The sequence below is a fragment of the Mirounga angustirostris genome, unplaced genomic scaffold (genome assembly GCF_029215605.1).
Source record: "Mirounga angustirostris isolate CCGP_5_RB_7025 unplaced genomic scaffold, mMirAng1.0.hap1 SCAF_1, whole genome shotgun sequence".
Lineage (NCBI taxonomy): Eukaryota > Metazoa > Chordata > Mammalia > Carnivora > Phocidae > Mirounga > Mirounga angustirostris.
Genome location: NW_026991709.1, coordinates 85,517,995 through 85,545,562, shown reverse-complemented (window position 1 = coordinate 85,545,562; position 27,568 = coordinate 85,517,995). Strand labels below are relative to the sequence as shown.

At 39.4% G+C, this 27,568-nt stretch overlaps 2 protein-coding genes across 4 annotated transcripts in view; one reads left to right on the top strand and one right to left on the bottom strand.

Annotated features, from left to right (window-relative positions):
- ACTL6A (actin like 6A) lies at positions 1–27,398 on the top strand. Of its 2 annotated transcripts, XM_045903326.2 has the most exons (14): positions 1–218; positions 8,912–8,988; positions 9,145–9,319; positions 11,913–12,013; positions 12,860–12,957; positions 19,102–19,196; positions 19,497–19,603; positions 19,701–19,790; positions 20,945–21,006; positions 21,294–21,408; positions 21,558–21,638; positions 22,648–22,743; positions 25,648–25,734; positions 26,920–27,398. In XM_045903326.2, exons 1-14 carry the CDS (start codon positions 194–196, stop codon positions 26,998–27,000), a joined length of 1,290 nt encoding a protein of 429 aa, XP_045759282.1. In that variant the 5' UTR covers positions 1–193; the 3' UTR covers positions 27,001–27,398. The 2 variants fall into 2 exon arrangements, with proteins under 2 accessions (XP_045759282.1, XP_064441047.1); XM_064584977.1 differs by lacking the exon at positions 22,648–22,743 and having other exon boundaries at positions 18–218.
- The window catches only part of MRPL47 (mitochondrial ribosomal protein L47), a 38,882-nt gene continuing 30,600 nt past the window's right edge, over positions 19,287–27,568 (bottom strand). For both annotated transcript variants that reach the window (XM_045903329.3, XM_045903331.3), the window contains one exon: positions 19,287–19,729. Coding sequence is in view for 1 of the 2 variants with exons in the window: in XM_045903331.3 (XP_045759287.1) it covers positions 19,672–19,729 (58 nt within the window). In the remaining variant the exon portion in view is untranslated. The remainder of the gene's footprint in view (positions 19,730–27,568) is intronic.

Sequence of the window (27,568 nt, the reverse complement as noted above, 5' to 3'; positions counted from 1 at the left end):
ATGATTGGCTGATAAGAGCAGACAGCAAGTGTGACTGAGCTTCGGGTTGTGTGGACGCCGCTTTGTTGCCTGAGGGGGGTGGCGGTGGAAGTTAAGGGGGTAGGGGGCTAGTGCTTCTCGGGACCCGCAGTCGCGGCCGTCGCAGTCACTTCGCCCGGTAGCCTTTAGCGTAGGAGTCGCGCGGAGAGCAGCCATGAGCGGCGGGGTGTACGGGGGAGGTGAGTGAGTGCGGCCGGACGAGAGAGCGCGCCTTTTTGGCGTGTGGGGTTTGTAACCGCCGCCCCCAGCCCTCCCCTCCCCGGCGGCCCCTTCCGGTCTCCCCTGCTCTGGACCCCAGCCTCCCCGCCCCATCCCCGCCCCGTGCTCTGCCCGCCCCCGGAGCCCACCCGGCTCGGCAAGAGCCTCGGGCGCCCGGAGTCGCCGCCTCCTCCTGCGGTTCCTTCCAGCCTCGGCCCCCGGAGGAGCAGGGTTTTGGGGGTGCGTGCCGGCCTCCGCCTGGGCGGGCACTCCATCCTGGGGGGTCGGCCCGCAGAGCCCCGGCTTGAGTGGCTGGCCGCAGGGTCGCATCTTCCCGGGTGTCTCCATAACTCGGCTACATTGGGGCGCGCGCGCGCGTTTAAACTTGGGAGGTCCCAGCAGTTTGCAAGCGTGGACCGAGGGTTTCCACAACGACCCGTGGACCGTAAAGCGAGCCGCGAGAGGTACCACTGATTGGAGGAGTGGTGGCTCCTCAGGACGCAGCCTCCTCTTGTTCCGTGCTCTGTTGCCTTACACCTTCCATTAACTTCTGCCTGTTTGCTGACTGTGGGTGCTCCAGAGTTACTCGTGGGAACACCTGTAACTTAAAGATGTTGTCCTTGGGTCGGCTGCGGTGTGGTGGAAAGATAAGCACCGGCCTGGCAGTTACACAGACCTGGCTTGTACTTTCAGTCTCACCATTTATGGAGCGACTTGGCCTTGGGCAAGTTACTTCAGGCTCCTCGTTTTGGGAATGATAATCCCTACCCAGTGGGGTGGTTGTGAAGGTTCAGTGAGATAATGATACACTCGCTACACCAAGTGTGGTCCATGGATCAGCAGTGTCAGCATCACCTGCAGGCTTTTTAGAAATGCAGTATCTCAAGCCCCACCTGAAATATACTGAATCAGAGCTTTCATTCTTGCTAGATAGGTAGGAAGCACTGATGTATGATTCTGGTTTTTGCGGTGTTTGATGAGTTTAGAGAACAAGGAGACAAATCTAAAGTGTTGCTTTTGTCATTGTATCTAGTAAGGTTAGTGTTTCTGAAGAGGATGGCATTTTACAGGTAAGGGATAAAAATGAGGTTTTCAAAGTTCTTAGTAGTTTTTGGAATGTAGCTTGAGTTTCTTTGCGGTAATATGCTGATCCTCATCCCCTTCTTCCCCGTTTATGTTCTTGCTTTTGATTTCTCAAATGTGAGAGTCAGTAGTTCCCCATTTTTACTCAAAGCCTAGTGGATCTTCATGATTTACTCTTTCCCATCTGAAGATGCCATCCTGACCAAAAAACTAGGTCTTTGTGCCTTTGCTCACAGAGGCTGTTGACTCCGTTTTGACCTTTAGGTTCACTGATCCAAGGACCTAGAAGCTGTTCATGAGTTTTTCCTTAGAAAGCATTGTTTAATTGACTGAGGTAGAAATGGATACTAATAATGCCAGCAGCAAACATTAATTGAGTGCATACTTTGTACTAAGAGCTGTTCCAGAGACTTCCTGTGTTGCGTTTAATATGTGCATTAACTCAATCTGCAACAGCCATGGGAAATGATACTGCTATCCCCGTATAATGGAATAAGAAAATAAGGTATGGGAAAGATTAAGTAACTGGCCCAGAGTTACATAACTTCCTAATAAGTGGTGAACAAGAATCTCTGGGATGAAGAAAAAGGCATTTCAATAAAACCCTTTCCCATTTTAAAAATAGTTTTTTGGTTGTTTCTCCGTAAGTCATTTTCCAGTTATATAGCTACAGCATATTCGTGTATGGTTTAGGTATTCAGAATAAACGTCCTGTGTCTCATTTGCTTATGGAGAGGAATATGTCTTAAAGCCTGTTTCATATATAAAATATTTAAAACTCACAAAAATAAGTGTATGGTTTTGTGTTTGAGTCACCCCTGTATGACCAGTATTTATAGTAGGTCATATTTTCCAAAGGGTGTACTGTGAAAAGAAACCAAACCTCCCACCTAGGTTTTGTGTAATTAACTTAGTAAGCTGTATTTTTAAGTTGCTTGCTTAATTTAAAAGATCTTTGCAGTTTAAATTTTAAAATTTATAGCTATCTCATTCTAATAATGATTTCTGACTAGATCTGACACTGATCTTTAGCTTTGGGTATAATGCATAATTCATCCGGATTTCCATACTTTCTGATTTCTGGGCCTACTCATTGCTCCTGTGACCATCTTTCGTGGTTCTCCTTTACTTCAAACTTGCATTGTAAAAATAAACAGTTCAAATTTGATAAATTGTGTTTCATCATTCCTGCACCCCTTACCCCCAAATCTCTAACCTTAAAATTTTCTCAAAACCATCATCCCCATGAGTTGGGGTATCCTTGTCCAAACAAAAAAATAAAACAACCTTCCTGCTTTCTCCCAAAGTCATTTGCCTTTTTCAGTATCATATTGGACCTTATCATATAAGACCAGGTTAGAAAATTGCCACCATTGCTTCATGTTTTCCCAGAAAAATCACCACACCTCTAAACTTGGAAGCCATTTACTCTGTGGAAAAACATCAGCATCCTCAGAAAAGTGAAAACAGTGTTTTTAGTAGCAAAGAGATCCAAGTCTTGAGGATTTTTATCCATTAGAAATTGTATCCTGGTTTTTAAATACCCAGACCTGGGACACCTGGGTGGCTCAGTTGGTTAAGCAGCTGTCTCCGGCTCAGGTCATGATCCCAGGGTTCTGGGATCGAGCCCCGCGTCGGGCTCCCTGCTCAGCGAGAGCCTGCTTCTCCCTGTCCCTCTGCCTGCCACTCTGCCTGCTTGTGCTCTCTCTCTGTCTCTCTTGTCAAATAAATAAATAAAATCTTAAAAATAATAATAATAAAAAATAAATACCCAGACCTCCATGGCTATGGCTTAAGCCTCCTATCTCCCTTTGCCGTTCTCCTATTTTGGGTTCATTGGTACTTTGTTTTTAACAAAACAAGGTACAGGAAATAGACCTATTTCCCATCCTTTGAAAAAGGAAAATAAGCAGATGCAAAATTCCAAGAAGCAAGAGTCTCACTCAGTTTAAAATTCTACGTCTAGTTTGCCAAAAAATTTAAAAAAATTAAAAAAATAATTTGCCATCTAATTAGGACAGGAGCATAATTGATAGATTTTTCATTTCATTTAAAAAAAAAAAAATGTTTTTGAGTGCTCATTATGTGCCAGGCAGGTATAGGTATAGCCTCTGCCTCCAAGAAGCTTAGTCTTATGGGTGAGTCAGTCAAATAAATAGACACTGTATTTTATCCATTTTTAGTTGTACATTCCCCTCCCCCCCATATTTAAAGAGCTGAAGTTGGAATATTTCTCTTTTTTTGTGGAGGTTTTTCTATTTTACATATTTAAAATTAAAACAAAATTAATTCCAGTCTAATTAACAAGGAATATTTCTTGATGATTTGGCAGAGTTTAATTGGTGTGGCAGAGTTTAATTGGCAGCATGCGTTTTTTTCTTACTGATGCATGAAATAATGGTGCATTTTATCATCTATATCCTATGATGAGAATTGGGTGACTTGAGGAGAAAGGGTAACTAATTCAACATAGTGTGTTCAGTAATGACAATATATAGAAGTTACAAAGGTAGAGCAGACAAGAGAGTTACTAACTCAGTGTGGGGGAGTCAGAGGACTTCACAAGAGAGGTTATGGGGATGATGGAAGAAGAGTAAAGGACAGTATATGCAAAGGTTAGCTTAGTGAGAGCACATGGTGTGTTTCGGAGACAACATTATCCAGTAATGCTAGAATGTGAGGTGGGATACGAGACTACGGTCAGATTTTGCTAAGCCTTGAGTATCATCTGGGTGAAATGATTTGAATTTCATATTGTAGATGATGGGAAACCACTGAGGGATGCTCTCTTTTCATTGAAGGATATATGTACCCTTATGTTCAGAGTTACAATTTTGAAAGATAACAGTGCAGCAGTTTGAAAGGGGTTGGAGAAGGTGAAGAGATGGGAAGCATAATACTTATGGGGAATTGTAATAATTCCCTGTTGAGATAAAAGCTTGATTCAAGGGGTGCCTGGGTGGCTTAGTTGGTTGAGCATCCAACTCTTCGTTTCTGCTCAGGTCATGATCTCATGGTCATTGTATCAAGCCCCCCTTGGGCTCTGCCCCTCTCAGGGACTCTGCTTGAGATTCTCTCCCTCTCCCTCTCCCTCTGCCCCTCCCCCCGTGTGTGTGTGTGTCCACACCCTTGTACTCTCAAATCTTTTAAAAGAAGAGCTTGACTCAAGACAGTGGCAATGGCAGTAAAGAGGAAAGTAATTGGGAAATATTTAGCAGAAATATTTGGCAAAACTTGATGAGGGGTATGAAAATCTGAAGACATTCACATTTCTCAGTGTTCTGCCTCTGCTGACTAGGCCACTAATTGTGATAGCACTGCTGAGATTAGGTTAGGTAGGATGGGGAAAAGAAGGCAGTGCTTCAGATACACTGAATTTGAGGTACCAGTGGGACATCAGGAGGAATTGATGTTGTACACCAAGAAGTTTGAGATACGACCTTTTGGCTCTCTGAGTAGCACCATGGCGGTTGGTAAGAACAAGTGCCTTAAGAAAGGTGGCAGAAAGGGAGCCAAGAAGAAAGCAGTTGATCTATTTTCTAAGAAAAATTGGTCTGATGTGAAAGCACCACCTATGTTCAGTGTAAGAAATACTGGAAAAACACTAGTCAAGAGAACTCAATGGAACCAAAATCACATCTGAAAGCCTAAGGATCATGTTTTTGAAGTGAGCCTTGCTAATCTGCAGAATGATGAAGTTGCATTTATTTTTACTTTTTATTTTTTAAAGATTTATTTGAGAGAGCGTGTGTGCGCATTCACTGGGGAGGGTGGTGTAGGGTGGGGCAGAGAGAGTCTTAAGCAGACTTTGCACCCAGCACAGAGCAGGGGAGGGGGTGGGGGGCTCCATCACAACCTGAGTGGAAATTGAATCCGATACTTGACTGTCTGCGCCACCCACGTGCCCCTGATGAAATTGGATATGATGGATATGAGCCACCAGTCCAAGAATCTGTTTAAAATTTAGACATTTAATGGTAACAAATAAAAAATCTTGTTTGTGATGTTTACAAAAAAAAGTTTGAGATATGGATCTAGATGAAGGTGAGGGCTTGAGAGAGAGATTTGAGATTGAAATTATTAATATTTTGGTAGAAGTTGAGGCTGTAGGAGTGGAGCAGATTACCTGTGAAAGGATGAATTAAGGAAGGGGTTCCTGGCCTCCCTAAGTAATCCACAGGTAGAACTATATTTTATTATAATTGGTTTCTTTTATAACCTATTTTAAAACATTCTAAGAAGGGAGTCATAAGTTTCCTAACGTGTCTGTATTTGTTTGCTAGGTCTGCCGTAACAAAGTACCACAGACTGTGTGGCTTAAATAAATTAATTTTCTCTCTATTCTGGAAGCAAGAAATTTGATATCAAAGTGTTGGCAGGGTTGTTTTCTTTGGAGGTCTTTCTCCTTGGCTTATACAAGCTGTCTTCTCCCTTTGTCTTCCCGTGGTCTTTCCTCTATGTATCTGTGTCTAAATGTTCTCTTCATGCAAGGACACCAGTCATAGTGGGTTAGGGCCCATCCTAATGATCTCATTTTAATTTAATTGCTTCTTTAAATTAAGACCTTATCTCTAAATACAGTCGTGTTTTAAGGTACTAGGAGTTAAGACTTCAACATATGAATTTTAGGGGGAAACAGTTCAGCCCAGAGCTTTGTGAAAGAGGTCCATGATACAGAAAAGGTTAAGATCCCTGGCGTAGGACAAAAGATTGATCCTTGAGAACAGTAATTGAAAATTTTGGTTAACCAGGCAAGGCAATTCATTTATTTAGTTAGGACATTTCTTTAGCCAGTATTCTGGTTAGTCAGTGTTAATGTTTATTAATTCATATTCATTGGTAACTTTACTATTTGTACTTGAGTGTACATGCTGTGGTGACAAAAAATGCAGTGTTCTGCTTTTCCCCTACTTTCAGACAGAATAATTTGGATCAGAGAATTGTATAGAGAATGGATAATTACTTTGGGAAATGTAATAAATGCAGAAACTTCCTTTCAGATTAGAAATAAAAATAGGTGGCTCTTCATTTTATTTGACTAAAAATGAGATCATTATTCTGTAAGGACACCATCTCTTAACTACGAATATCTGTATAATCACTGATTTTTCTTCATTTTAAAACTTAATTTTTAGTACTTCCAACATACTAAAAGTATGTGTTAAATTTATATGTGATAAATAGATGTAATATTTTACTGTATTTGCCTGAGATATTTTAAGAAGTAGCATGTTATTGATATAGAGTCCCCTTCTCTCCCTCCTTAGAGGTAGCCACAGAACTGAAGTTGTAGGCAACTTTTCCAGACCCCATGCAGATTTTATATTTTTACTCTGTGTGTCCATATGAATTAAACAGTATCATAACGTGTGTGTGTGTGTGTGTGTATAGTAACTAGCTTTTCAAACTAGTCATTTTTTGGAGATTTATCCATATTAATACATATAGATCTAGACCATTTTAACTGCTGTATAGTATCTCATGGTGTGAATAAATTATAGTTTATTTCCCTACAGAGAGACCATTAGATTATTTCTCTTTTTTCCTGTGACGAGCAGTGTGGTGATAATAATGGTAATAGCGGCTTCCACTTACTGTGATTATTCTGTGCAGGTACTGTTTTGGTGCTTACATGCATTATAGCGTTTAACACATTTAATTATTAGAGCATCCTATGAGATAGGAACTATTATGCACATTTACATATGAGGAAACTGAGGCAGAAAGGTTAGAAATCACCCAAGATCATATAGCTAGTAAACATTCTAAAACATGTCTCCTTGTGATATGTGTGAGAGAGTGTCTCTAGAGAAGATAAAAGTGTAATTTCTGTGTGTGCACATTTTCAACTTTAGAACATGTGACTAAATTGTGCATTGTGGTTGTATCTTTACAAAACGTGTTTATAAACAAATGTGTAGGAGCTCCTTTCCCTACATCTTTGACAACACTTGGTCTAATCAGATGAATTTTGCCAATTTAATGGAGGTAAATAATAGTTCTTTATTCTTTTTTTTTTTTTTAAGATTTTATTTATTATTTGACAGAGACACAGCGAGAGAGGGAACACAAGCAGGGGGAGTGGGAGAGGGAGAAGCAGGCTTCCCGTGGAGCAGGGAGCCTGATGTGGGGTTCGATCCCAGGACCCTGGGATCATGACCTGAACTGAAGGCAGACACTTAACGACTGAGCCACCCACGCGCCCCAGTTCTTTATTCTTTTTAATGATTGAAAAAAATTCTTCTTTGAAAAATTAGTGCCTGGAAAACCCAAGTGTTTTGTTTTTGGAGGCATTCTGTTTTGGGTGAAATATTTTTAAAGAATAATTAGAGGCTTTTCTCTGAATATGAATGTGTAAAAAAATTACCAGCTTTCTTCCTCAGCATTAAACTTTAGTAAAAATCTTTGAAATGTGTGAAGTTTGATAACTTCATTTTAGTGATTTTTACTTGGCCTGTATAATTATATCTTAAACTCTTATCCTTCAGAGTCCCTCTTTTTCTTGGAGTTTTGCTACGTTTCTTCTCTAATTGCATAGGATATTATTTCCCTTAACATATGAAAAAATGATACCTAAGTATACTGCATATCTTCCCTTTGCCCCTCCAGATCTACTTTCCACCCATTTCCACCCTCTTTGTGCCCTTGAAGGCTGATCCTTATAGACTGCCTCAGTGGGTCTCTTACCCTCTAGTTTGGCCCATGGTAGGGTAACCATATTTCATGCTTTATGCCTCTTGTCCTGGTAGAACGATTAATAGGGAACCCTTTTCACATTCGGAAGTGGCCCAGTTTGGGTGACAAATTGTGAGATCACCCGAGCCAATGGAGAGGGGGAACAGAGAGGTTGGCATATTTATTAGTCTGGTTTCTTCCCCTCGGGGTTAGCCATGGCTCACTGCATCCCTTAACTGAAGTCACAGCTCCTGTGGGGTAGCCCTCCAAACACAACTGTCTCTGGGGTCTGGTAACAGTTCTTTCTCCATGTTTCTTCAGTTCTTTTTTTTTTTTTTTTTTTAAAGATTTGATTTATTTATTTGACAGAGGCACAGCGAGAGAGGGAACACAAGCAGGGGGAGTGGGAGAGGGGGAAGCAGGCTTCCCGTGGAACAGGGAGCCCGATGCGGGGCTTGATCCCAGGACCCTGGGTTCATGACCTGAGCCTAAGGCAGACGCCCAACGACTGAGCCACCCAGGTGCCCCTGTTTCTTCAGTTCTAAAAGTGGTAACAGATCTCTACTATTAGTGCTAGGGTATCATACTATCCCTTTTGGTTTTCCTGTATTGTGCCTATATCTTTGTAAATAGTCCCTTTAATAAGTAAACTCTTGCAAATTACCCAGTTTAGTGTACCATCTCATTCCTGATTGAACTATACTGATATACAGTTATGACTTGTTATAGCTAAATGCATCTTTATTTTAAGGTGTATTCAAAACTAGGTACAGGCTAGTAATAATGTGAATGTAGTACCTGTTTTAATTTGTAATAGAGGTTTTACATACTTTCTCATTTTAAGCACATTAAGTACTCTTAATTTTCATATGATACCTGTAGGTTGTTAATGTTAATTATCCTTTCATCTTTTCAGATGAAGTTGGAGCTCTTGTTTTTGATATTGGATCCTATACTGTGAGAGCTGGTTATGCTGGTGAAGACTGTCCCAAGGTAAGTGTAGTGTTAATTGGATATGAAAAGGCCATTTATGTAGAATTAAATTCATGCAGAAATTCTGACTCAATTATAGTAAGACTTTAGTTAGAAAAAAATGACTACTTGATGAAAGCAGGTAAAACTTGTATATCATGTTCTTGACTCTTCCAGGTGGATTTCCCCACAGCTATTGGTATGGTGGTAGAAAGAGATGATGGAAGCACACTGATGGAGATAGACGGCGATAAAGGCAAACAAGGCGGCCCCACCTATTACATAGATACTAATGCCCTGCGTGTTCCCAGGGAGAACACGGAGGCTATTTCACCACTAAAAAATGGGATGGGTACGATGTTTGCTTCTGTGGATTTGATTTATAGAGTATACATGCTATGTTTTAGAGCTAAAACTTGTAAGTCGAATATCGGGTATTTTGTTGTTTTTATTCCACAAGCTGATGTTCCAGGCACTGAGAATACAAAGATGCATTAAACATGTTCCTCTTCCTTAACAGACTCACAGGGGAGATAGATACAAATATGTAGGATAAATGTTATAGCTATGTTTGATAAGCAGTGGGATTAGAGAGAAGAAGTATTTAACTTTGTCATTGGGGGTCATTGATGGTTTTCATAAAGGAGGTAACTTTTTTACTGGATCTTGATCAATAAATAAGGATTAGCCTGACTGGAAGGCTGGGTAAAGGAGAGCAACCAGCATATGTAAAGAGGTGGAGCAGTGTAAGAAGCGTACATGTTTAGAAAGATCATCAATTAAGTATGGCTGTAAGAGTGGATCCATTAGGACCAGTTGCAGGAAAGGTGGGCAGAGAGCAGTCATAATAGGGCTTGTAAACCATGCAAAGGGTATATTAAGCTGGCAACTCTGAAAGGTAACCCCAAAGGAATTTAAACGGAGGTATGAAATGTTCATATTTGTCAGCTGGAGAGATGATTCTAAAAGCAATATGTAGGCTAGATTGGAAAGAGTTAATAGAGACAGGAGGATCAGTTAGGGAGGTGAGAATTCAGATGAGAAGTGAAGAGCGTTGAAATTTTATAACTGATGGTAGAGATCCTGAGGTGGCTTTGAGAGATACCAAAGAGGTGAAAAGAGAAGAGTTGAAAAAGTTTCCTCAATTTTTGATTGGGGTGATTGGGTACCATGCACTGAAGTAGGATAGAATGGAAGGAGCAAGTTTTATGGTCTTAAAAGGCAAGTATATTACTTGAGATCACTCTTAGGTTCAGTTATTCACGAGAAGGACTCACAGGACTCAGCCTATAGTTGTACTCATGGCTAAAATTTATTACACTGAAAGGATACAAAGCAAAATAGACAGGAAAAAAGGGCATGGAGTGAAGTCCAGAGGAAACCAGTGCAAACTTCTCAGAGTCTTCTCACAGTGGAGTCAGGCAGGATGTACTTAATTCGTCCAGCCACGAGATGTAACAACATGTGTATTGCCTACCACAGGAGCTCATTAGAGACAATTTTTACTGGGGGTGGTCACGTAGGGACCCTGTGCCTCGCATGTACTAAAAATCCAAGGCTCCCAAAGGGAAAGAAGGTGTTCAGCATAAACCACATTGTACAAACAGTTTAGGCTCAGTGAACTAGCCTTATCATTTAGGGGAAGTTTTATATCAATGTAGGGAACTGGCCAGTTCCTGGATGCCAGCCAAGAGTTTTTTTCTGTACAGCATGTAAATGAGTTTGTTATTGCGTTCAAAGTATTTGAATATAGGTGCTGTTGTAGTAAGCAGGTGAGAAAAATTTTAAGACACGGAGTTGCATTTTAATAGCGAGAAAGTGTGAAATACGAGACACGGGTTGAGGATGGGGTTCCTTGTCAGAGCTTGTTCTGTATTTAACCGAAGAGAAGAAAGTGTGCCCATGAAAGAGAATGAGAAGGAATAGTTAGGGATGTAGGAGAATAAATACTCAGCAGAAGGCCAAGGGAAGAACAAGTTCTGGAAGCATAGAAGTGATTCATTCTCATTGTTCTCAGCTGTGACATTGAGATTTACACTAAGAAGGGAAAAGTTAGAGTGACTGACAAAGTTCATTGACTAAAACAAACAAAATCCTCATATGCCTATGGGAGTATGTTGTACAAGTCATGACATTCTTCTTTGGACTGTGGCAGAGCAAGTTTGTAAACTCTTGAGCAGTCAGTAATGTCAGATAATGTTAAAGAGGTCAAGAGGCGCCTGGGTGGCTCAGTCGTTAAGCATCTGCCTTTGGCTCAGGTCATGATCCCAGGGTCCTGGGATCGAGCCCTGCGTGGAGCTCCCTGTTCGGCGGGAAGCCTGCTTCTCCCTCTCCCACTCCCCCTGCTTGTATTCCCTCTCTTGCTGTCTCTTTATCAAATAAATAAAAATCTTTAAAAAAAAAAAAAGGTCAAGCAATATTACAAATGTGAAGTTTCTGCTGGATTTGTCTGTTAGAAGGTCATTAGTGACTTATGCATGCATTTTTGATGGAATGTTTAGGTGGAAGCCAAATTGAAGGCATATTATATTCCCTGAGGGTTCTTTTTTTTAATCTTTTAATCTTTTTTTCAAGTAGATTATAAGCTTTTTGAATATCAGATCTAGATCATACCATTCTTTTGTATTTTCTCTTACCATTTGAATTGCATACTGTGCCTCTAGTAAGTACTTATTGAATAATATTTATTTGGTATCACTAATTACATTTGGGACAGGTCTAAGGGTTGTGATGCTGTGGGGGCTGGAGCAACCAAAAAGAATTTCCATATTTATAGAAAACAAAGATGATGTCTATATAAAGTACTATATTATGAAGTAAATCTCTGAAATAAGTAGGTTCTGTATATTAAGTGTTAATGCTAAACTGTAGAAACAGTCTCTTAAAAGATTCTGTATTCATCTTCAACTAAGCATTGTTTTCAAGGTGTTAATCTTATATTGTAGTTGAAGACTGGGATAGTTTCCAGGCTATTTTGGATCATACCTACAAAATGCATGTCAAATCAGAAGCCAGCCTGCATCCTGTTCTCATGTCAGAAGCACCGGTAAGACAAACTTTCTTTGCTGAGTTTCTGTAGTTGTTGTTTTTTAAACTAATTCGAAGAATGTTTTATTTTTCTTTAAAGAGGCATAGAAGTTCATATTTTGAATTTTGAAAATTAGGGAAAGGGGGATTAATTTTTCTATACTATTATAATTTTTATTATTTCAGTAATTAAAATATTCAGAGAACAATAACAAAGCACCCTAAATGGGGTTTGATTATTTTTTTTTTTCCCAGGGATTTATTTAACATTTGATTTCCTTGGGCTGCTTCCCATTTGGGTTTATGAATTGTCCCTATGCCCCAGGGGCAGGGCATATCTGCTTTTATACTCTGCTCTCCAGGAGAGAAGTCAAATGTGGAGCTAGGGCTGGAAATTACTAGACCGAAGTCTCTTGTGAAATGAATTTGGTACAGAGTCCAAAGAGCCCAGCAGGCTAGCATAACGATCATAAATTATCAGTATTTTGTTTCCTAGTTTCCTTTTAAGTAGGAAAATTTGGTGGTTTAAAATTACTAGATTCACTCTTAAGATTTAATATACTTTATGTTTGTTTATAAGAATCGTGATTTTCTTGTACTTTGAAAAGTCAGTAACTTGTAGAGTTCATGGCAACGGATAATTTTACTTATTAAATGATAAATTTTAATTTATATTTACTAAATTTATTTACAAATAAATAGAAATATACATATATATGAAGATTATTTTCTGTGGTACTCTATTCTATTTTTAATATTAAGTTTACATCTTTGTTAATATAGTACTATGTTGAATCTTGAAATAAATCAACATTTTAGTTTTTAAACAGTAAATAACTTGCATTTCTTTTTCCCTCTTCTCAAGTGGAATACTAGAGCAAAAAGAGAGAAACTGACAGAGTTAATGTTTGAACACTACAACATCCCTGCATTCTTCCTTTGCAAAACTGCAGTTTTGACAGCGTATCCTTGAAAGAATAATAATCAGTTTTTCTTTCAAAGTAAATGTGGTGCTGCCGTTAAAGAGAATGCCCCCAGCAGGAAGACATGAGCCAGTTCTTTGGCTTTTTCTCTCTTCCTTTGTAGCTATCTGTCTTTCAGTATTTCTTATTGGAATAGATATACCAGAAGTTATTAGGGAAATAAGAAAGAAATGCTCAAATCCTGCTTGTTGACAAGGTTTTTAAAAATTTTGTTTTTAGGAGGGGAGTGTGAATAGAAGGTAATGTTTAAGCCAGTTGGATTAAATAAGTTCAAAGATTGCCATTTCCGTTCTCCTCTCTCATTACCATAGAAAAGTGGAAATTACCTATAAATTCACTTAAGATTTAATCACCAATTTTTAGAAAATCACATATTTATCGTAGACATGTTAAGGGACAGACAAGGAAATACTATGTCCTTATCTCAAAGAATTTGTAATGTAATATTCTTCTTAAAAGGTAAATAATTGATTTAAATAGTACTTTAAGGGCTGCCTGGGTGACCCAGTCGGTTAAACGTCTGCTTTCGGCTCAGGTCATGATCCCAGGGTGCTGGGATTGAGTCCCACATCGGGCTCCCTGCTCAGCAGGGAGCCTGCTTCTCCCTCTGCCTGCTGCTCCCCCTGCTCGTGCTTGCTGTCTCTCTGTCAAATAAATAAATAAAAATCTTAAAAAAAAACTGAGGGTTGCTGGAGTGGGGGTTGGGGTGGGAGGGATGGGGTGGCTGGGTGATAGACACTGGGGAGGGTATGTGCTATGGTGAGCACTGTGAATTGTGCAAGACTGTTGAATCACAGATCTGTACTTCTGAAACAAATAATACATTACATGTTAAGAAAAAAAAAAAAAGATAGCTGGAGGGGAAGAATGAAGGGGGGGAATCGGAGGGGGAGATGAGCCATGAGAGACGATGGACTCTGAAAAACAAACTGAGGGTTCTAGAGGGGAGGGGGGTGGGAGGATGGGTTAGCCTGGTGATGGGTATTAAAGAGGGCACGTTCTGCATGGGGCGCTGGGTGTTATGCACAAACAATGGATCATGGGACACTGCATCAAAAACTAATGATGTAGGGGCGCCTGGGTGGCTCAGATGGTTAAGCGTCTGCCTTCGGCTCAGGTCATGATCCCAGGGTTCTGGGATCGAGTCCTGCATCGGGCTCCCTGCTGGGCGGGGAGCCTGCTTCTCCCTCTGCCTCTGCCTCTCTCTCTCTCTCTCTCTCTCTCTGACTTTCATGAATAAATAAAAAAAAAAACAAACAAAAAACTAATGATGTAATGTATGGTGATTAATATAACAATAAAAAAATTTAAAAAATCCTAAAAAAAAATCTTTACGCAGAGAATAGAAGTTATTTGTATGATGTGGGGGAAGGAGCCCTGTATTTAGAGTTTAAGTTGAAATGCTTACAAACTGTGATTTTTGAATTAAGTACTTAAAACCTAGCTTTACTTTTTACTCATCTATGCCATATACCTCCCTGGATTGCTGTAATATTCAAGTAAATTTTGGGCGCCTGGGTGGCTCAGTTGGTTAAGCGACTGCCTTCGGCTCAGGTCATGATCCTGGAGTCCCTGGATTGAGTCCCGCATCGGGCTCCCTGCTCAGCAGGGAGTCTGCTTCTCCCTCTGACCCTACCCCCTCTCATGTGCTCTCTCTCTCAAATAAATAAATAAAATCTTAAAAAAAAAAAAAATTCAAGTAAATTTTACATATATATGAGAATCACTGTGGTAACTGTAATCTAACATTGTCTATAGTGCTGTGTTCTTTTTAAGATTTTATTTATTTGACCAGGGGGGAGAGAGGGAGAGAGCAAGCACAAGCAAGGGAACAGCAGGCAGGGTGAAGCGGGCTCCCTGCTCAGCGGGACTCGATCCCAGGACCCTGTGATCATGAACTGAGCCAAAGGCAGACGCTTAACCGACTGAGCCACACAGGTGTCCCTAGTGCTGTGTTTTGGAGATGATTTTAGTGAAAGTGTGGAGGTAGAAAGTGTAAGTATTCTTTCCGGTGACTTAGTTTATAGTTGAAGATTTCTATTAGACTTCAGAAGGAGTTGTGGAAATAGGTTTGGGTCAAACTGTAGAGACCTTGCATGTTAGATTTTTAAAATTTGAACTTTAGACTCTAGTATAGCATTGCAGGTTTTTGAGTAGAGGCTGGAGAATGCTAGCTAGCACTGTGTGCATTATCTCATTTAATACTCATAATAACCCTCTCAGGAACGTGGTTGAAGTGAGCAAACTAGTTCAAGTCCACAATTTAAAAGTGGCTTTACTGATTTGAATATAGGTCTGTTTGGCTACTTCCTTACAAGGAGTGTGTAAACAGAATGGGGCATTGTTCTATTTTTTTAACCTTTTATTATGGAAAATTTCTAACACAAAAGAAGATAGAATGTTATATTGAACCTCCATGTGCCTATCACACAGTTCAGTTTTCAACACATAGCTAACTAGTAGTAGTTATAACCCTGCCCACTCCCCCTCCCACTATGATTTTGAAGTAAATCCCAGACATGGTATAATTTTATCCATAGAAACTTTAGCATGTATCTCTAAAAGATTTTACCATGTGTCTAAAGACAAAAAAAGAAGTAATCACAACTTTTTTTAAAAACAGTGTAGTATATTTGAGTCAGGATCTGAACAAGGGTCATACGTTGTATTTGTTCAGTATGTCTCTTTTAATCTATAGATTCTACTCCCCCTGACCCTTTTTTTCTCTTGTTATCTGTCTGTTAAGGAGGTAGATTGTCCTGTAGAATTTCCTACATTTCTGGATTTAGCTGACTGGTGTCCTTTTACTATGTTCTTCTAGCCTAGTGGATCTCAAACCTTTTACATCCAGAGCTTTTATTTATGTGGATTGTATCTGGCAGTGTTTACCATATTGGAAATTAAAATAGAAACCAAAAAAATTAGATTTCTTAGTTTAAGTAAATTAATAATAAATCATTATATGTTAATGTAAAATATTTTAATGAAAATCAGTTGATTTCTGAAACCCAAAAAATTATGAGAAGAGTGGAATTATTTTACATATTTTCAGATCTCTTTAATGTCAGGCTTAATAGCAGATGTTGGATTCTCATATCTGTCTTTTGAGTTCAGTCTGTTCTGTATCACACGTGACATGGTCTCTGGAAGAGTTGCATATACACTCATGAGAGGGTGGGAGTGAAAAAGGCAAATAACATCTTAGTATTATTCTAAAAATTGTTTTGACCTCTCAAACATTTTGTATGGCTTCAGGACTCCTTTACACTTTATTTATTTATTTATTTAAAGATTTTATTTATTTATTTGAGACAGAGAGGATAAGAGACAGAGAGCATGAGAGGGAGGAGGGTCAGAGGGAGAAGCAGACTCCCCGCCGAGCAGGGAGCCCGATGCGGGACTCCAGGATCATGACCTGAGCCGAAGGCAGTCGCTTAACCAACTGAGCCACCCAGGCGCCCTCCTTTACACTTCAAAGAATTACTGAGGACTGCCAAGATTTTGTTTATGTGGATTATATGTCAGGATCACTGTGAGAAATTAAAACTAAGAATTGTTTTTTTTTTTTTAAAGATTTATTTATGAGAGTGAGCAGGTGTGTGAGGTGGGGGAAGGGCAGAGAGATGGGGAGAGAAGTAGATTCCCAGCTGAGCTTGGAGCCTGATGCCTGCGGGGGCCTGATGTACGCATGGCTCAATGCGGGGCTTTATCTTATGGACCCCCAGATCATGACCTGAGCAAGAACCAAGAGTCAGGTGCTCAACTGAGCCACCCAGGTGCCCCAACTGAAAATTGTTTTAGTATTTATTTATTCACTTAAATATGACCAAAAAAGACCCATTAAGGTTAACATAAATACCATTTTTATGAAAAAGATATATTTTCCAAAACAAAAAATATTAGTGAGAAGGATAGCATTGTTTTATCTGACTTAACTGATAGCTGGGTTCTCATACCTGCCAACCTCAGGCCCTGTCCTCTTGACACTTCAGGCTAGTAAAGAGGGCCTTCTGCTGTCCAAGCTGCATACTGTTGGAGAATGCAGTTAGCTGCTGTGATTTTGCAGAGTGGATTACTCTCTGTTCTCTCTCTTTTTGTTGGGCCCCCTGAAGTCCTGCCCCTGAAGAGTTTAGCAGTAGTCAGAGATGTGGGTATATTTTATACTCTGATTTTGGGTTTGACCCCTTCTGTGTGTTCTCTGGCTTCTAGGGTTTCTGCCTTACCTGTCCAGCTTTTCTTCCAGCCCTGAACTCCTTTCTCTGTTCACTCAAGGTGGTAAAGTTGCAGTTTTCCACCACTGCTTTCCCAACCGTAGCCATGGAGGTGGGGAGCACTTTCAGGCAAGGAAGCTACAACTTGGAACTTCTTACCCTTTCCAGTTGCAGTTTTATGAGAGTAAATTTTGGCTGAATTTTGACTGCTTTTGAACACTTTATCTTAAAATGGTCATTTAAGATAATTTGTCCAGATTTTGTTATTTATAGGAAGGTCCATATACCTTTATGCCACTTTTTAGTCTGGTATTACTGCATCTGTCACTTTGTATTAATAGAGCATCAGATTAATGTTTATGTATATAGTTGACCAGAGGTCAGTAGAGTACCAGTACTAGCAAAGATAAATCACCAACCTGTCTTTCTGGCCATTGATTCTCATTGATTCTGATCATTCTTATGCATTGCTTGGTTTTCTGCCCTTAGCCCTTCATCTCTCTTGACATGCTCTTTCTGGTTTAAATTATCCATTTCCTTGGCTTCAGATACCAGTTCTACACTAACAAATTCCAAATCCGTATCTGTTTTGTATCCCAGATCTTTCTTGTGAGCTCCAGGCACACATCCAGCTGTCCTACTAGAACTTTTTGTATTAATTATCTGTTGAAGCACTTTAAACTCATTATGTCAAAGCTGAATTAATCTTCTCTCCCCTCAAATTTATTCCTCCTTCTTTATATCTTCTTACTCGCAGTTGCGCAGACTAGAAGTCTTTCTCTTTACCCCTTCTAATTTAGTCAGTCATCAAGACCTTTTTTTTTTTTTCTCCCCACTGCCTCTCAAATCCATTGATTTCTCTCTCTCCACTGCCACTGCGTTCAGTGCAAGCTATTTCTGGGATTACTGCAACCCTTCCTCTTACCTTGCCCATTCTTTTTACTCCCCTCTAATAATCATCTTTAATTGCAGGCTGCTTTAAGCCAGAATCATCTTCAACATTCTTGCAGGCTCTGCTGAACTACTTTGCACTTTGCTGGCCTCACTGTACCCTCTTGCCGCCTGCCCTTTCCACATGTTCCTCTATCTTCCCTGTGTTTTCCTCCCTAGCTTACATTTAGATTTCCTCAGGGTTGGTTAGGTGGGCTCTCCATTACAACCCCGGGGCACCCTGAGTTGTTCTTTTCACAGGTTACTGGTCTCTACTAAACAGGATATCCTTCAGGGCGGAGTCCATTTAGGAGCACCTTTTTGTGCCTTCTGTGCTTGGGAATGTCAGGGCCAGGGCCAGACTGAATACCTTCCTTTATTCAGTACCAAACTTAACACTAGGCACCTAATAGATGCTCAGTAAATACTTGATGACCAAGTGAATGGCCCTCCTCCTACGTACTGGTTTATGAGGTTCATGTGACACATGCCTTCTGCAGCACAGAGCTGTGGAAGATGGGGTCTGCCAATATTTGTTGGCTGTTGAATCCACCTGGAATAGCTTTCCCATTGAGTTGTGGGAACTGCCACACTGCTGAAATGGTTGTTCTTTAACCTATGTGGAGAATGGTTTTAGTTCCTAGCTCAAATGCCACAGCCTCCCACCGTTTTACTGAGTTTCTATAGATTTTGTTAAATAGAAGTCTTTTCATTTGTCTCCAGAGACTTTGAATGATTGTGCTAATTTTGACCAGTTTAATAGATGTCTCTCTGGGATAAAGGTTTCCCTGCCTCCCTCTCACCATCATTTTGGAAGTGCTGCTTGTTGTCATTTGTCTTTAAGCCAGTTATTTGACACCAGTTTTCATCCGTGGATTAACTTTAACACCTTTTAAGCCATAATACACATGTTTAAGAATGCCTTAATAAAACTTTCCCTTTACAAGCCTTGATACTTTCTTTTCCTTAATGCTTTAAACTAGATTTGCTAATGGTCGTTCTACTGGGCTTATTTTGGACAGTGGAGCCACTCATACCACTGCAATTCCAGTTCACGATGGCTATGTCCTTCAGCAAGGTAAATGGATTTAATGAGGGTACGCTGAGATGATGTTAGCTGTCATGAAGACGTAGATAACAGAGCAGTGAATTGGACTATCAAGTCATATCAGTTTCCAAATAATGTCTCTTTATTAAGAGTTTTTAAAACATCTTTATAATGTATATTTGAAACTGATGCATGGCTTCATTCATGCTTAGAGGGATAGTTCAGTTAATTCTACTTGAAAAAATTATTCATATATAAATACACAGAAGAATTTGTCCCAAGGAGCTTGGATTTAATGCTGTCTTAGCCTTGTTTAATCTGTTTTCATAGGCATTGTGAAATCCCCTCTTGCTGGAGACTTCATTACTATGCAATGCAGAGAACTCTTCCAAGAAATGAATATAGAACTGATTCCTCCATATATGATTGCATCAAAAGTAAGTGATGCTTGAATTTTCTCTTTGGGATTTATTTCCAACTCCCCACCCCCATGTTGTGAACTCTATTAACCTAGCACATGCTCTTGGTACTCAGGAAGCCGTTCGTGAAGGATCTCCAGCGAACTGGAAAAGAAAAGAGAAATTGCCACAGGTTACAAGATCTTGGCACAATTACATGTGTAATGTAAGTACCCTTATTCTCTTTATAAAACTATTATAGGCTATACGTTTTTGAGTAGAATGTGAGCAGTTTGTATTTTTTTTTTCAAGATTTTGAGAGAGAGACAGCACAAGTGGGGGTAGGGGCAGAGGGAGAGGGAGCAGCAGGCTCCCCACTGAGTGCAGGGCCTAATGCAGGGCTCACTCCCAGGACCCTGAGATCATGACCTGAGCTGAAGTTGGATGCTTAACCAATTGAGCCACCCAGGTACCCTGAGCACTTTATAGTTTTAATGGTATTTTACAAACAAAAATAATAGCTTATTTTGAGAGGGAAGGGATGCTTTTCATATTTGTCAAACAAATTATCTCAACAAACTATTATATGTATTCATTTGGATTACAATAAGACCCGGAGGGAACTTTGGTTTTGGAGTAAAAACAAACATTATGTATTCTGTACATTTTTCGTCTAAGATAGGGAATGGTTTTAGTATGTAGAGACCTGCTAGTATGGCTCAGTTATGTTCTCTTTTTTTTTTTTTTTTAAGATTTTATTTATTTATTTGAGAGAGAGAATGAGATAGAGCATGAGAGGGGGGAGGGTCAGAGGGAGAAGCAGACTCCCTGCCAAGCAGGGGGCCCGATGCGGGACTTGATCCTGGGACTCCAGGATCATGACCTGAGCCGAAGGCAGTCGCTTAACCAACTGAGCCACCCAGGCGCCCTAATTATTGTTAATTTAAATGTGGTATAATATAGTTTCTAATGCAAATGTTTAGAGTTGGGTTTCTTGATACTCTGAGTCCTTGCTGGATAGACTTATACCCTTGAAATGACTTTGCCATCCAGGAACATGGTCTGGTTTCATTAAGAAAAGTATTTTAAATTGGGCGCCTGGGTGGCTCAGTCGTTAAGCGTCTGCCTTCGGCTCAGGTCATGATCCCGGGGTCCCGGGATTGAGTCCCACATCGGGCTCCCTGCTCAGCGGGAGGCCTGCTTCTCCCTCTCCCACTCCCCCTGCTTGTGTTCCTGCTCTCGCTATCGCTCTCTGTCAAATAAATAAAATCTTTAAAAAAAAAAAAGTATTTTAAATATAATATTACAAAAGTATAGATTGCAAAGACAAATCTCCATAACCTTGTTTCTTAAAAACTTTTTTTTTTTTTTAATCCATAGTGTGTTATCCAGGACTTTCAAGCTTCAGTACTTCAAGTATCAGATTCAACTTATGATGAACAGTATGTTTTCTTATCTACAAGATTTATAATAGCTCATTAAAACCTTCATACTAAACTTCTAAACACTGAATACTTCATAAATGAGGAGAGAAATCGATTTGTTTAGTTAAAGAATTGCAGAATATGCTTAACTGGTCTAAAGGTAAAAAGTTATGGTAAGAAACACTGACTAGCATAAAAGAAAGATATTCTCACTCTGCTTTCTTACAAGTTGATAATTTCTTAGTTTATATTTTGAGCAGGATTTTTTTTTGTCTTTTGTTTAATGTTGTTTAATATGTTTTCAGAGTAGCTGCACAGATGCCAACTGTTCATTATGAATTCCCCAATGGGTACAACTGTGACTTTGGAGCAGAACGGTTAAAGATTCCTGAAGGATTATTTGACCCTTCCAATGTAAAGGTATAAAAGCTTGTTTCATAATTAGCTTGACTTGTCCCATATATGTGAAGATCTTGTGTAATTATAAAACCTAAATAACACTGACTAGATATTTTTGGGTGTGTTGTTTGAAGTTCTTCTGTTAACTACTAATTTTTATTTTGTTGTAGGGATTATCAGGAAATACAATGCTGGGAGTCAGTCACGTTGTCACTACAAGTGTTGGAATGTGCGATATTGATATCAGACCAGTAAGTGTCAGCCTCCTGCTTACAGTGTAAAGGTATTTTTTTGGGTAAGGAAGTACCCCCAGATCAGTATTTAAGTTGTCAACTTTGGCCATTGACTTTGAAGTCCATTTTAGAATGTGTAAAATCATGAAGTAGTGGAAAAGGAAAAATGCAGAACTCTAGAGCTATGGTGTCCAGTGTGGAAGCTGCCAGCCACATGTGACAATTTAAATTAAAATAAGTAAAAATTTAAAATTCCATTTTTCAGTTGCACTAGCCACATTGTAAATGTAGCTAACGGCTACTATTTGACAGTGCAGATAGTGAACATTTCTGTCATCACTGAAAGTTCTTTTGGACAGACAGTGCTCTTCTAGAGATTTCCTAAAACGTGACAAACCAAAATATATATTATTGGTGATTTTTCTTGTGTAATTTTGCTACTTTTATTGTTTAGGAAGGTATGGGTTTAAATTATGTAACTTTTACATAGAGTTTAGAGACTCAACCTTCATATTTTTTGTGCTTTGCCAAGTTTTATATACTAACTCCATATTATATATATACTAATTATTAGATTGATTATATCTTATTTAAACTCTAGATTCAGGGGCACCTGGGTGGCTCAGTCGGTTAAGCGGCTGCCTTCGGCTCAGGTCATGATCCCAGGGTCCTGTGATTGAGCCCCGCATCAGGCTCCCTGCTCAGCAGGGGTCTGCTTCTTCCTCTCCCTCTGTGCTCTCTCAAGTAAATAAATAACATCTTTAAAAAAAAACAACTGGGGTGCCTGGGTGGCTCAGTCGTTAAGCATCTGCCTTCAGCTCAGGTCATGATCCCGGGATCCTGGGATTGAGCCCCGCGTGGGGCTCCCCGCTCAGCGGGAAGCCTGCTTCTCCCTCTCCCACTCCCCCTGCTTGTGTTCCCTCTCTCACTGTCTCTCTCTCTCTGTCAAATAAATCAATAAAATCTTAAAAAAAAAAAAAAAACTGTTGGAAACATTTGGAACTAATTTTTTTTTTTTTAATCCTAGGGTCTCTATGGAAGTGTTATAGTGGCAGGAGGAAACACGCTAATACAGAGCTTTACTGACAGATTGAATAGAGAGCTCTCTCAGAAAACTCCCCCAGTAAGTTTGTTTGTTCTTTAGTAGTATTCTTCAGTCTTGTGTGTCATCACTGGTGTAATCTTATAGATAAGGTTTGTTTTTCAGTAGTAGATTGCTATTTTGTGTGTGCCTAATACAGTATTACCTAAAAAAAGGTTAATAGCCCTTGTTACTTAAATTTTCATAGATGACCTCTTTTCATAGATGACTCTTGTACTTGAATCTTTTATTCATTGATTCCATATTTAAGTACCTCTTGTCTGCTAGGCACTAGGGGATATAAACTATAATCCCTGCCCACTAAGGGCTCAGTCTGCTAGGAGGAATAGACATGCATAAAGACTATAACGTGCTAAGTGGTTTTAGTAGGTCATGAACCAGGCACTCTAGGGAACACTGTAGAGCGAGCACTTATCTCCCTCATGAAGAAACTGAATGAATAGGAGTTCCAACTGGTTGGTAATTTATGAAAGGACATCTAGGTGGAGGGAATGCCATGTGCAAACTATGAAGGGAAGATGGCATATTCTGATATTTCAACATAGTTGGTTTAGTCTGTGCAGAAGTGGGAAGAGTGGGGCACCTGGGTGGCTCAGTCGTTAAGCGCCTGCCTTCGGCTCAGGTCATGATCCCAGGGTCCTGGGATCGAGCCCCGCATCAGGCTCCCAGCTCCGCGGGAAGCCTGCTTCTCCTTCCCCCATTCCCCCTGCTTGTGTTCCCTCTCTCGCTGTGTCTCTCTGTCAAATAAATAAAATCTTAAAAAAAAAAAAAAAAAAGAAGTGGGAAGAGTGATATGGCTGGGAGGATGGATGGTTTATTAATTTCCTAGGGCTGCCATAACAAAGTACCACAAACTAAACTGGGTGGCTTAACACAACAGGAATTTATTCTCTCTGTTCTGGAAGCCAGAAGTCTGAAATCAACATGTCAGCAGGCTCTCCTCTCTCTGAAACATACCCATGAGAATTCTTCTTTTCCCTCTTAGCATCTGATGGTTTACGAGGAATCCTCCGGTGATTACTGATTGCAGTTCCAACACTTCAATCTGTCTCCATTGTCATAGGGCAGTCCTCTCTTGTGGGTCTATTCTCTTCATTATAAAAACTCCTGTCCTATTGGATTAAGGGCCCACTCTGCTCCAATATGTCCTTAATTTGTATCCTAATCACACTTGCAAAGAACCTATTTCTAAATTAGGTAACATTCATAGGTACCAGGGACTAGAACTTCAACATATCTCTTTGGGGGACACAATTACACCCACACAGATAGGTACTAGGTCATGTTGCTTAATAATAGTGAACCTCTGGGATAAAATTTGGCAGAGGACTGCAGAACTCCTATGTTTGTTTTAAAAAGATCACTGGGTGCATTATGACAATTTTAAAAAGGATTTTAAAAGGATTAGAAGAACGTGGTTTGGGGAGAAGATCTGGTACACATTGATAACAGAGTAGTAGTCATAATCTTTAGATTTTAAAACTTCTATCAAGTAGTTTTTTGTATGTTACTCTGTATTAGTTATTACATTAAAAGAAACTTATTAAGGGTTACATGGGCCCTAATTGTATCTATAGAATTTGTATATTTGGGAGTCTTTTTTGTTTCTCATATAAAGGAACATTTTTTTTTTTTTAAGATTTTATTTATTTATTTGAGAGAGAGAGAATGAGAGAGAGCATGAGAGGGAAGAGGGTCAGAGGGAGAAGCAGACTCCCTGCTGAGCAGGGAGCCCGATGCAGGACTCGATCCTGGGACTCCAGGATCATGACCGGAGCCGAAGGCAGTCGCTTAACCAACTGAGCCACCCAGGTGCCCCATAAAGGAACATTTTATATATGGCACATTTTTAGAATTGTTATTTAAGTTGTTATATTGTTATTTAAATATTGATAATAGGCACAGGATTGACACCTGACTTGTATTTACTACATTCTTGGAGATATAGTCTGACCTGGAAAAGACTTTAATTAGATTTGATAGGAAGTCCCAGAATAATGAATATACAGACCTGGGCTGTCCAAGCTCTGGTCAAGAGCAGTTAGGTATTATCCTTGTCATTTAGGAGGCAATTAAAAATCAATGCAATAACAGGGAAAAAAATTTCCTTGTGATCCATATCAACCAGTTCCTCACCTACAAAAATCCATGTTCATCCCTCCTGCTTCCAGCACCCCCTCCCTCCTGTATCACATATTCTACCCCCAAAACATACACATTTATTCACTGTGAAAAAGACTCAAACTATGTGTTCATATAAAATAATAGGGAAGTATCAGCAATTTGAGAACTTTCCCCAGAAACAAAGTCCTAGGTAGGGGGAAGATCTCCTGATATAGGGAGACAGGGACAGTACTGAGCCATAAACTGTGTTTATCAAGAGAGTTCAAAATATAAACACTAATTTGGGAGGAAATCAATATGAATGAAAAACTTAACCTGAAATCTGATGTCTGCATTTTGATTTGGAAGTGGAGGGGGGTGGAGTGACCTTAGATAGGAAGGGATTAGGACAGCGTGAAGGCCTAAAAGAGTAGTAGCTAGCAAGTTGAGGATTATATAGAATGGGTAGCAGGTTGGGATGACAGATTTGGTGTTAGAAGAAATGAAATAATATATGAAGGACTTAGCAAAGTATCTGATTTATAAGTATTCAGTATGTGTTTGCTATCCTAGGATATAAACTGCGAATGCCATACTTTTTAGTATATAATTTATTATTAAATATTATACATTAAAGCCACAAAGTAGTTTAGTCAAAATACTTTATACAGTAATTCAACCCATGCCTACGATTAGCCTAGCTGTTGCAAAATAATCACATATAATTGGTGTTTGAACGTCATTAGGCAGTCAACTGAATTTTCTGAATTGAGTCATCTGTTTTGATTGTACTAATAATACTTAATTTTCCCTCTATTTTAGAGTATGCGGTTGAAATTGATTGCAAATAATACAACAGTTGAACGGAGGTTTAGTTCATGGATTGGAGGCTCGATTCTAGCATCTTTGGTTAGTAAACTGAAAAATAGTCTTATTGAATGATTTCACTTAAGTGTACCAGTGAATATAGTAAAAAGACTAAGAATAATTCCAGTGCATCATTTATCTCTGTATTTTATAACTATCAGATGAGTAGAGGACCTAATAATACCAGTTTCACATGTTCTAATTTAACAAAATGCTTCAGTGCCTTATCAGTGGCTATTTGTCAGCCGAATTTCAATTTCCCTTCTCAAAGGTGGGAATTTACTAACTTACTCACACCTCTTCTCATAGTCCCATTGGCACTGGTCAGGACTTCTCTGTAGCACACTTAAAATTAAATCATTCCTTCTCAGGTCCTGGTTGCTCCCTGGCCTCTTGGGGAGGTAGAAGAAATCAGGAGTTGGCTCTTGGGGCAAATGGTGAAGTCATAGTGCTGGGTTTTGCATGTTGCTTTGACAGGTGCTTGCTTTGAATCAGGAGAAAAAGTCCTTGTACTTACCTGCAACCCTAGACTGGGTAGAATTTCCCCTTCACCTCAGAGCAGCCAAAGTAAATGTCATGAAGTACTTATACTGAACATTTTTAAGCTAGTAAATGTTTTCTTATGTATTTGTTCTATTTGCAGTCTTTTACTAGATCTTAGATCAAAATGGAGTACCATGCATGAATCCACTTGAATAGGGTCAATCTTAGGGAATGAATTTGTCCTACTTATATGTTTTATTACTAATGTAGCTTAGGCTCCTTCCTCCTCGGGTCATTTTCCTCCTTTCCACTGTCTATAGTGCCTATGTACTATCAAGTGTGTACTTGCAAAACTATCCTAGTCCTGATGGATGAGCACTTTTGAGATCTAAGTGCTGCCATTAGTCAAGTGCTAGGGTATAGCTCTTCAATTCTGTACTGGGATCAAGCCTTCCAATGACAGTTTCTATTGTTGTCGTAGGTTGGCAGCAAGCCATCATAGCTAAACCTCCCATCTTCCTGTCACAGCCATTTTCTAAAGCCTCCGTGTGAATAGGAAGACTTAATATTCTTTCCAAATAGTGTCTTTGGGTGTTCTGGAGGAGGGCTGAAATAGGGGAGTGATGGAGGACTGTTTGGGGGAGGGGCCTAAGGGTTCTTTAAAGATTGGGAGTTGTGAAAAGATATTTAAAAGTATTTTCTAATAAAAAGGCACAGTATATAACTTTTCTTTCCATTTTATAGGGTACCTTTCAACAGATGTGGATTTCCAAACAAGAATATGAAGAAGGAGGGAAACAGTGTGTAGAAAGGAAATGCCCTTGAAGAGTTCCCAAAGCTCTACCTTCCTGTGTCACCTTAAGTTTCATAGCTTTAGTATACTCAGGAAAAGAATGACCATCTTTTGTAGAATGTTTATACATTTTTGCATATTTCAATTTCCACTTAAATTTTTTAAGGCTTTAACTGGCTCTATAAATTAAGATAAGTTTGTGCTTTCCTTGAAATGCACTTATTCTTATTACAAGCATTTTATAATTTTGTATAAATGTCTATTTTCTCTAAATATTTTGCTTTCAGTAAAATGCTTTCCAACTCTGTTTAGTATGTCAGTTACCAGTGACTAGTAGAATTGGTTTTTATTGACTAGTAAAACTTATTGCCTATGCTTTTTACCTTAGGCTTGCAAAGTTAAATAAAAATTATTAGCCATTCCAGAAATACTTTTTTGAATTATTGTTGTGTTATGACTTAACTACTTTAAGGACTAAATATATTTATCATGATTTTGAGTGAAAGTACTCACTGTTTATTAACAGTAATATCCACACCCCCTTCATATGCTATTAACATAATAGTAAAAATGTTACCTGGATCCAAAACGACCTTACAG